Source organism: Eulemur rufifrons, chromosome 1, assembly GCF_041146395.1.
Source record: "Eulemur rufifrons isolate Redbay chromosome 1, OSU_ERuf_1, whole genome shotgun sequence".
NCBI classification, from domain to species: Eukaryota; Metazoa; Chordata; class Mammalia; order Primates; family Lemuridae; genus Eulemur; species Eulemur rufifrons.
In genome coordinates, this window is record NC_090983.1 from 59,707,596 (window position 1) to 59,719,160 (window position 11,565).

Sequence of the window (11,565 nt, forward strand, 5' to 3'; positions counted from 1 at the left end):
TATTTTCAAGTCTGTTTACTAACCAGATTATTCAAATGATAATTATGTATGAGCTAAAGTTTCATAACCATCGAATTTTATCTCACTTTTTTTTCTTTTAACTCATAGGCCACATTTATACAATATAATGAATATTTATTAAGCAGCCAGTGGAGCTAAGCATAGTGGAAATCACAAATATAAATAATGTATGGTCCCGTTTTTCACGTTTCGCATAGTCTACAGAAGATGAGACAAGCATACTTACTAAAATGACTGTAATACAAGGCAAAATGTATTACATTCTGTCCTAAAATTGCAAATATTATAAAAATACTGTAGGAAACAATATAAGGAGAGTTGGGAGGCTCTTTTGTAAAAGAGGCATAATTTAAGAAACAGGTATTACTTGAATCAAGAACCAAGATAAATTGCATTTTCACAGGCAGAAATGGAGAAAGTATGTTCTAGATCAAGGGAAAGGTATGAGCAAAGTCAGGGGGCAGAAAAGCATAGTGTACATTCACAACCCTGTGTGTCATTCAGAGGGATTGAAAAGAGGTACGTGACAAGAAGTCATGGAGGAAATGGTGGAAAACACATTAAGCCCAAACTAAAGTGTTGCTTTCGTCGCATTACCTTGAACTGTAAGACTATGTTGTTTATAATAGAGCTATGCTGTCCACACCTGCATCTTGTCCTTTGCGATCTAAAGTTCTTGCAGTTTAGAGTGACTGAGTGAGAAAGAGAAGCTGACTGAAGGTCTTGGGATGTCTGCATCAAAAAAAAATACATCCTGGTCTAATGCAGGGGTTAGTACTCAGGTTTGCAGTTTTAAAAACTATTCTTCAGTTCACTCGGGAGTGATCAAGATGTGAAGAACTGATTCATTCTAACCAAACTCAAGGTGTGTAGTTTTACAATCAGAGAGCTTAATTTTAAATGTGTAGCATGAGACCTTTTCACAGGACCCTTCTCTTCTTGGGCTGTCCTGGGACCTGGCTGACCTCTATTTTCTGTCCTCTCCAAGCCCACCTGGGGTCGGGGGTGATGGTGAGGGTGAGGCTCAATAATTGATAACATCCCACGCCTGTCTTCAAAATCTGTTACCAACTGGTTCAATTTGGCACTCATGAAATAGTGTTGCCATTCCTTACCTAGGAAAACAAATTACATATTGGAAGTTTGTTGATAGACATAGAATTAAAGCCAAAGAAGTTTTTATTAAAATCCTAAAAGCCATTTTCATAAAGCTCTAATGAATTGCCCTTCTCTATTCCAGAGTTATTTCTGACTTAACCATAATCAGTATTGGACATTGAACATTTTACCAGTCTGCTTTCCTTTTGCAATATTCCTTATTAGTTACCCAAATTTGCTATGTTACAGTGCACCTTTATTGTAGTCATGATATTCTAAGTCACAGTTTCTCACCCTTTATTTGTATTTTAAACTGAGAACTGCCTCTTTATAAACGTATCATAATCTCTCTGCTGAAATTTGAGAAGCACCCTAGTTTAATCAAGGATATACGCATTATTGCTTATGTAAGTTTTCTGAATAGATCACTAATGACATCCATCTTATACCAATTGTTATTAACCTGTTGTTTTCCTAGGGATGTTTTCTGACTTTGAACTCTATCTAAAAGAATGCCGTGCTTTATAGACCTTTTCAGGGAACTGCAGACTCCAAATCTAAAAGCATATTTTAAGGCATGAGTTTATTTTATGTAATTTCCAAGTGATTAACTCTATGCCTTATATATAACACTTTATTGTTCATAATTTATTGGGAGAAGAGGTTTTTGAAAAAAAAGGAGAAGGGAGGAAAAGATCATAGGAGTTAGTATGGATAAAGATTGTCATTTGCAGATAAATCACTGTTCATTATTCCTGTTTGACAGGTGAAAGAACTAAGGATCCAAAAGTTAAATCTGAAATAACAACTGCTCAATAAGGATTTTACTGAAAAAGAATTTTATTTCTGTTTCCATGCAAAACTAATACGTGGCTGTTTCAATCCCATTGAAGATGGATTCCCACTAATTATTGGAATTGTGTAGTTACAGCATCTAAATAGTTGTCATTATCTTGAATTATCTTGACCACACAGTGCCTGACCAAGTTTCTTCACAGTAGCTTGAGGTCACTTGGTGTGTTAAATAATGGGTATAATCAGAGTTATCTGTGATGGAGCTAGCAAAGAAAATCCACAGACTAGTTCTTATATGATGTAGCATTTGCTGCTTTCGAAGTTTTTCTTTTAAACAGAGGGCATTTATATTTGTGTATCTAGTGGTCTAAAGTTTTATTTTCTTGCAGAAGGATCATATCCCAGCACTCTTGGGAATGGCAACAGCATATATGATCTTGAAACAGACTCCAAGAGCCAGAAACCAGCTGAAGCGGATTGCAAAAATGAATTGGAATCCTATTGATGCTGAGGAGTTTGAGAAGAGTTGGCTGCTACTTGCTGATATTTATATTCAATCAGCAAAATATGACATGGCAGAAGAGCTATTAAAACGATGCCTGCGTCATAATAGAGTAAGGGATTGAAGAGGAAAAAATAATTGTTAACTTTTGTTGCATAAGCTTTCTATAATAGGTCTTATAGGGTGTTGGTCCATTTCAAAGCATTCCTGTGTGTTTTTGAAAATTAAATGTTTATTCTTACCACAATCAGGAAAGAAACATTAACAATAAGAAGCCATTTGCCTTTGAAAGTGAAAAAAAAAGAGATTTATGCAGTTTCAAGTTTTCAGCTGTAGTGATACCCTACTTAATGGAACATGCTTTTGGAATGTCAAGCATTTGCCTATGATTATCCATCTCATCCCAGAACTAATGAAAATTGCAGAACAACATTAATTGAGGATGTCTGTCCCTCCTATTAAGAAATACTCTTGATGAATTTACTGCAGCTGCATGTCATTTCCACATTATTAGAATCCACTATGCATGATATATTTTGTGAGGGGAAAGTCTTTTCAGCTTTTAATTTGATTTGTTTAATAAAAAGTCTTTCCTTTTCTTTAGACATCAAATTGAAAATCTTAAAGTCCTTAGAATTTAAGGTTTTTTTACTAATATTTTGGTGCTTAGTCACAAAAAAAGATGTTTTATAACAGTTTTTTCAAGTTAAGATTTGCATTACTTTTTGTTGAGAAATAGTTGCACTCAACCTTGAAACTTTACAATATTTATCTTCACAGATTCACACCAATTTACTTCAAAATCTTAGTCACAGTAAATCTGTTTTATTCTCATTGAGCAAATTAGATTACAAATGGATCATTTGTTTTTCAAAGAGGAGTTATGATTATCTAGTACTATTAAGATGCTTTCTTAGAAACTTAAAAACCTAAAAGATCCAGCCATTTATCAATTTATAGACTATTCTAAGTGATAAGTTACATCAATTTTTAAGTTAAATTGGCCTTGAAAAACAGAATACTCATTAATAGGCTTTGAAAATCTAAATTGCTGAACAGTTGACCCTTATATGTCTAGTCTAGGATTAACCAAGATTGCATGAGAATTAAGGTTTTGATGCACACAGAATTTCAGTTTGCCAGAATGCTGACAGGAATACATTGCATGGTGGAACATGATTGCTGTTTTAGAGACTTTGTTCGGCCCTGCTGGTTAGACATGTTGACGTTGGAAGCATGAGAATCAGTAACTAAAGCTTAGGAACCTTGAATTATTCAATTAAATAAATGGAAACCATCCAGATCTGGGGCAGGAAATGTACAAGATGACACTAGACCATCTTGTCATACTGGATGACAAAGAAGCTATCAAAGGTGATTAGAGTTGTGTCAGGGTCTTAGAAGCCAACTTGAAGATACTCCCAGGAGCCAAAAACTAATTAATTAGTTTTAACTAATTATTAGTATTATTTCTAAAGCTGGCAAATAAAAGGAAAGAATTAAGCATTTATACTACCTTTTCTCTACAAACTATACTATTAGGTAACCGAATAGTAGATAAGGAGACATTTCTCATTATAGACATTTTCAGCTAATAAATAAATGAAGAAAGATTGATAGAATATCACCATTTTTCAACCTTAATAAATTTATGTATGAGTATAACATCACAAAAAGAGGGAGAATGGACATTCTGTGCTTCCTGATGGAAGAACATACCATCTGTGAGAGGGCCAAGGGTGCAGTGAGACAAGTGAAACATGTAGTCATCAAGATAAATAATAATTTAATGAAATATTTTTTAAATCAAAAGAAATGAAAAAATCAAAATATCAAAATGTTTAATAGACAGGATCTGACTGTGTTGTGCCAAGCTATTTTGTAGCCTGAATTAAAAGGGAAAATGTTGTCTCTATATTCATCTTTTTATGTTTTGTAAATGGTTAATGGTTTTCATAAAAATGTTAGTGATAAAATTTTTTCCATTAAAGTAAGAAAATAAAATTATAAGAAATTTGATATAGGTATAAATCTTAAAATAATGTTTTAATTCTACTTTTACTACTTTTCAATTCTTCAATATTTTTAAATTACTGTTCTGGGAAAAACTTGAAATTAAAAAATACATTAAAACATGCATCCAGGATTATGCATTTTTCCTTTTGCCTCAAGCTTCAGTGCGGCTCATCAGGGCACTGATCAATTAAGCAGATCCACCCTCTTCCCTCAGATCAAAATCAAATCCAAACCTCTGGATCTAATTACAATTTGGGGAAAACATCAGCGACATAGGAATGTATAAACACCACAAGGATGCAGTCAACTGAACTGGGTTGTGAGAAACTCTAGGATATTCTTGTTTCTACTACATTTAATTTCAAGAAAAAAGACAGCCAGAGCAGAAACCTTTTAGATCAAAAGAGACTTGGGGGACATTTCAACCAGTCACAATGTGTGGGCCTTATTTGGATCTTCATTCTAACAAACTAAAAAACATATATAGATACAGATAGAGTGAGTGAGAGACAATTTGAAATTCGAATAATGACAGGATATTTGTTGCTATTAAGGAATTGTTACATTTACAGGTGTGATAAAGTGTGGTTATATTTAAACAAAGTCTGTCTTTTAGAGATACATACTAACATATTTATGGATGAAATGATACCATATCTGAGGATTGTTTTCTATTAATATAGAACGACATGTGTATGGAGTAGAGGTGAAACAGTATTAGTTATGACTTAATTGTTGAAGATAAGCTATGGGTTCATGGAATTCCTTATACTCCTATTTCTGTATTTGTATGTGTGTTGAAGTTATTCATAGTAAATAGTGTACATGTGTATGTGTATAATACATATGACCTGATGTGTATTTCTGATTCTGTAGGTTTGACATAAAGACTTGGCATCAGAATCATTTATTAAGTTCTACAAATAATTTGATTGCATCGCCAAAGTGGGAAACCATTGTTTTATGTGCCATTTGAATGGGTTAATATGATTGACCTCTATAGTCATAAACATCCCATAAAATCTTAGTAGTATCAAATGCAGTCTGTTGCTACATCTTCCTTTTTTTTTTTTTTCAGTCTTGCTGCAAAGCTTATGAATATATGGGATACATTATGGAAAAAGAGCAAGCATATACAGATGCTGCCTTAAACTATGAGATGGCATGGAAACATGGCAATCAGATGAATCCAGCAGTTGGTGAGTTCACCAAATGAGACTCTTTAAGTATTTGAAGGAAAATTGTATTTTATTTGTAAGCTTCATTTAAATACATCTGATTTTTCTAGAACAAAATATACATTAAGAGCCAACTTTCATTGTTAACCTTTCATAATAAATTATTGGCTACTAACAGTTAAGTATAATTTCCTGAGGTCCACACTTGTCCTCAGTCACCTTAGAGGACATCTAGTCTAATTCTGCCCCTTTCTCTCCCTTCACCCTCTGCTATTTCAAAAATGGTAAGTTGGGAACACATTGCATTAAATCAAGTTGTCCGGGTACTAATGTATATTGTGGCAGATGTCACACAGAGAGGCCATGTTTCCCACAATTATTTGACCGTGAGACATTTCTTTTTCTCCTGAGCATTTAGAAACATCATCTAGTTCCAATGTTTTATAGACTGTTAGTTTGTGTATCTAAACATATCTAAGCATAGAAAATATACATTAAAAATACAGTATTATAATCTTATGATACCACCATCGTATATGTGGTCTGTTGACTGCACCTTCATTATGTGGTGCCTGAGTGTGTATGTTTTACTATGATCTGATCATGTTAGTAATTCTTTTCAAGTATTTGTTTGATATCACCATGTACCCCATGAATATGTATAATTATTATTTGTCAATTTAAAAAAATTTGTTTGAAATTTTAAAGTTTTGTTTTGGTACTTTATTAGAGCTCAAGAGCAGCACTCTTATTTCCTTATTACTGAGAGGTAAAATGAAATATTTATTATGATATATTAATTTACATTATGTTATATCTTGTTTACTGAGTACACAGCTACTATTACTTTTCGTGTCTCTTCTTTAGTTTTCTCATGTTTATAGTGTTCTACAGGAAAACAACAATCATTAATGAATGTCTTAAAAGATTCTAATTGTCAATAGTTGATGTGTGACCTTCCAATATCAGTAATTGTGATGATTCTTACTGATCCTTTCTGTGCAACATCTGTGTTGCTGTCCTGCGTGCTGTGTCTGCTCACCATGCATTCCGAGTTGATTGGGTTCCTTATGTGTCCTTACCACCGGCCTTGACACTTGACACACGCTGCTCCCTCTGCCTGAAAGTATCCGTGATTCCCACCCGGGCCTAGTTTGTTCCTCATCCTTCAGATTTCAGACATCTCCTGACACCCTCCTTATCCCCAGTCAGTTCTTTATTATAACTCACTTGGCTTGGATTTTTCTTCCATAGCATTATCTCAGTTGTGAAATTATTCATTTACTCATGCAATTATTAAATAATGTTCTCTTTCTCCTAATAGAATGTAAACCTCATGACTATAGGAATGAGTTTGCCTGATGTGTTAAGTGCTGCTAAATAAATCTATACTATATAAATGGATAGTTGTGTTGTCATTTACTGCCCTATGCTGAGTTTTTACTATAACCTGAAATAAATGAGACTTTTCTAATAAGTTCCAGAAACCACACTTTTGGAATGGCAGTTTTCTAACCAACAGTATATTCACTGTGGTCCTTTTTTCCAGCCCTGTTTTTTTTTTTCCTACTTGCTCTTCTTTCATGTCACTTGGTTTCCATTATCACATCACTTCTCTCTATGGTAGTTCAGTCTCCAGCCTTCTTCACAAGTTCTCTAGTGGGAAAACAAACAAAAGAGGAGGCAAGAAAAAGTAATAGTAGCAGTGTGCTCCATAAATAGTACTATATCATTATGGGATTTTTTTTTTCTTAACAGGGTACAAACTGGCATTTAATTACTTAAAAGCAAAAAAGTATGTGGATGCAATTGACGTATGTCATCAGGTAAACACTTAAATTTAGATTTCTTAAAATTTTTCAGATGTACAATTTCCTACTTTAAGAATCTGAAGATGTGTGTGAATAGAAGTAGAGGATATGTATTATTTCAGTTAAATGACTTATCAAATATATTCCAGACATGTTATCAGTGTTTAAGATTTAGAAAATAATAAAGTTTACCTAAATCAAATGTGTTTTTACTTTGTCAACAGTAAAATGTTTATGTCAACTTAAAGACAAAGACTAGTGGGAGAAACATGCTAAATAAAAATTAATCTTCAAGTTAGATATTAGAAGATAGTATAGATTCTCCAGATAATTGTCCTGAATAGAAGTTCTTGTGAATGTGTCTAAGTCTTGTTATTAGCAAATTCAGATTGACAAATTAGAAATAAAAGGGATTCTGTAATTTGGAAGTTATTAATTATATTCTGTAATTCAACCCCTACTAAATGATCCCCAACTAAAATAACAAATATTTAAACTGCAGTTTTAGGATTTGCAGTTTCTTTATGTATACACATTGTCCCATTGCTGTTCCACATAAGGCATTATGTTAAACATTGTAGAGAGCTCTGGAAAAGCTCCTTAGAAAACACTTCTGCAATACCCGTTATCCCAGAAAGATATGTGTCAGCATCATTATGGTAAATACTTGTCCTCAATAGTTGCTATTGATTACTGAGCCTCTTTGTAAAGCAGTATTTCTCATTAAAGTTAAGGTTCTACATTAATGTAAGGTAATACATTAAAATCATTTGTGGAAGTTTTTTTTTTTTTTTTTTAAATTAATATCTTCCCACTCCTACACTCAGTAGACCTGGAAATGTGTGTGTCTCAAAATCATTTCAGGTAAATCTGATGTGTGCTCCTGCTTAAAAATCACTCTCTAAAGTTTTATTAAATATTCTGAATAAATAGCTAAATAACAAAAATATTTTAAATTGATGCATAATTATTTTCTACAACTCATTAAGGAAGCAGTTATATTTGGTGTATTTTCCACATGTATTATTCATATTCTACTGTTCTCATCAAATTAACTAGTAATATAAATGAGTCCCATCATGTTACATTTAAGATGTCACATTTAAAAAATGTTATAATTTTTCTAGTATTAGAAGAATGAAATCTCAACTATAATTCTCATTTCTAATAAGTTTTGTAGCTCCCTAGTTCTCAGTAATTAATTACAAGTTCTTACGGGTTTTTTGTTTGTTTGTTTTGCAGGTTCTTGAAGCACATCCATCTTACCCCAAAATCAGAAAAGATATACTTGATAAGGCCCGCACATCTTTAAGACCTTGAAAATAATTTTAACTGTGTTGGTTAAGTGAGAAATGAAAGGAATCTAACTTCTGAGTTCTTCCAGTTCAAAATAGATTTGAGCTGATGCTTTGTTATGGAAGATACTTTCTTTCTCCAGCAGAGGGTGCTGCTGTATATAAACAAGTGCTCTGTCAAATCCGTGTTTTCTAATGGAGAAGTTGAATGAGAGCTGCTCTGTTTGACTCTCTTGATTAGGTACAGATTTGATGGCTCTGTGATTAAGACTATAACCCTTTTCTATAAGGAATATTTTGTTAAAATCTAGGTAATTAAATATCCTGTATCTTTTCTAAGGAGTATTAGTTGTTTGTTTTAGGAAATACATTTAAAATGTATTGTTCTCTGTTAAATTTTTTTTTTGTTATATTCTATTTTGTTTCAAAGATTTGAGTAAATCTCCTTGTAAATAATTTATGAAAAAGACAATATGTACTTTAAATATTATTTTAATAAAAATTTTATAAATATATGGTTTATATTCCTATTGGAACTAAGAAGACATTGTAAGTTTTGCAAAATCAGGGTAAGCTCCCCATGCAGTCTTCTGTGTTAATGGGTAGTACTATATTGCAGAAAATGTGACTTTCTTAGAAAAATTTTTTTTTTTTTGAAAAAATATAAAGAGTGTGAGTTTCCCTTCCCTCTGTTGAGCTCATTCTTCCTGCTTCCAATGCCAGTGTGATCTTAAGAAATAAACAGGATCTGAAATCAGTTTAAATAGATAAACCCTTATAACAATATTTAACCCTAGCCCAGAAGACTAGGTCTTTTGGTGTAATTTCTGACACTGGAACATCTGGTGGAGAAGGGTGACAAAATACTTTTGGCCAGCAGGGAGTCACAGTGCACACCATGTGAAAGCAACTGTTTACCCAACTATGCCTCACCGCACCCTGACACAGCATTTCCCACCCTTGATCAGCTAGTCCTTAGGGTTAGTTTTTTAAATTCTCATCTACATCTTTTTCACTTGTCTTTAAAAATACAATAAATACACTCTTCAATTTTATTTGCATTTGTAATCAACACAGGGTATTTTTAAAAGTCATTTGCTGCTTTTCTTTAAATGTCACATTTTTTTATTGTGAGCTACATTATTTTGTTCTCTGATCACTTCTCCAATTTTTCAAAATCCTTTTTAATTTCAATTATATGTTATAAAATACCAGTCATTCCTCTTTTTTACCTATATTTATGGCATTACATAAAAATGTTTAATAATAGCATTTATAAAACATTTCATATCTGTTAAAATAGTTTCACTTTTCATAGTACATTTTATCTTCAGAACCCTATAATACAAGTATTATTATCCCAGTTTTACAGATCTGGAACTGTGAAAAATTATCTTTTTTCCTAATTCAAGGGAAAAAAAATATCTTTCAGCCTGAATGGGTATTGTTAAGGACATTGCATGATCTGAATGTTGTGTCCCCTCAAAATTTATGTTAACATCGTAATTTCTAATATGATGGTATTTGGGGTGGAGCTTTTGAGAGGTAATTAGATCAGGAAGATGAAGCCCTCGTGAATGGGGACCCCCGAGAGTTATCTAGCTCTTTCCACCATGTGAGGATACAATGAGATGTCAGCCATGTGCAGCCTGGAAGAGGACCCTCCCAGAACCCAGCCATGCTAGAACCACGATCTCAGACTTCTGGCCTCCAGAATTGTGAGAAATAGATTTCTGTTGTTGATAAGCCAACCAGTTCATAGTATTTTGTTATTGCAGCCAGAGCTGACTAAGGCAGAAATCACATAACAGAATGCCTTTAGTAGTTCCAATGAACTTGCATCATAGGATGCTAGAATCATGGAAATTGGATAAAGTAGAGCATCTGTTCCCCTAGCAAGACATTTCCAAATCCTTTTTCCTGTCTATAAAATGAGGGTTTTGTTTTTGTTTCTTAAGCAGCCATTTTTTTCGCATCTGCCATTTGTTAGCTGTTACCCTGGAGGCTTTCCTTACTTTATGTCTTTTAATTCTCCCTCAACTCTCCAAAGAAATAATATTCTTACTATTCAAATGAGGAAGATGAGGCTTGAACTAAATGATTTGCCCCAGATCACAGAAGAGTGGTAGAATCTAGATTCCATACTGGCCCAACCAAACTCAAAGCCCACACCTTCTTTACTATATTAAGACACCTTCCATGCCTAAGGGAGAATGTGTCTATAAGAACAAATTCTCTTGTCTACATCTAGCTAGCAGATGAAACTAAGTGTTCTATCACAGAGATAGCTAAGTAATGAGAAACAAGATGAATTGAGTGGAATGAACAGTTCCTACAAATGTAGAAACCGTCAAAGGGAAGGTTAATTGAGGAGCAGGGTAGTGTAGCAGTCAAGAACATGGATCTGAAGTCAGACCAGCCTGGACTGAAGTTTGGGCTCTACCACTTACTAGATGGTTGATCTTTCTCAAGTTACACAGACTCTCTGAGCCTTAGTTTTCTCATCCATAAAGAAACATAAGAATAATAACCTGCCTCAGGTTGTAAGAATTAAATGAGGGAATGTACATAAAACCTATAATGAATATGACTCACTTAGGCTCTTAATAAATAGTAGCTCTGCTTATTATAAGCAGAATGAGTCCAAGTAATAACTGCAACTGAGAAAACAGAGTCCAAAGCTACACAAAAAGACAAGTAAATTCCCCTAGAGAGCTCACTCATACAGGATTCAAGATTCTCATTCATTCCCTCCCTTCCTTCTCCTCCTTTTCCTTCTTCTTCCCCTTCCTCCCTCCATCTTTTTCTCTCTCCTCACCCATCAAACATGACGCTAGACTCCACATACA

At 33.5% G+C, this 11,565-nt stretch overlaps 1 protein-coding gene across 1 annotated transcript in view; it reads left to right on the forward strand.

Moving 5' to 3' along the window:
• TTC21B (tetratricopeptide repeat domain 21B) overlaps positions 1-8,962 on the forward strand; it is a 66,782-nt gene extending 57,820 nt beyond the window's left edge. The window contains exons 26-29 of the mRNA XM_069471918.1: positions 2,304-2,528; positions 5,511-5,631; positions 7,369-7,436; positions 8,664-8,962. Of these exons, the coding sequence (XP_069328019.1) occupies positions 2,304-2,528; positions 5,511-5,631; positions 7,369-7,436; positions 8,664-8,741 (492 nt within the window). The 3' untranslated portion in view covers positions 8,742-8,962. The remainder of the gene's footprint in view (positions 1-2,303; positions 2,529-5,510; positions 5,632-7,368; positions 7,437-8,663) is intronic.
• The last annotated feature ends 2,603 nt before the right edge of the window (positions 8,963-11,565 follow it).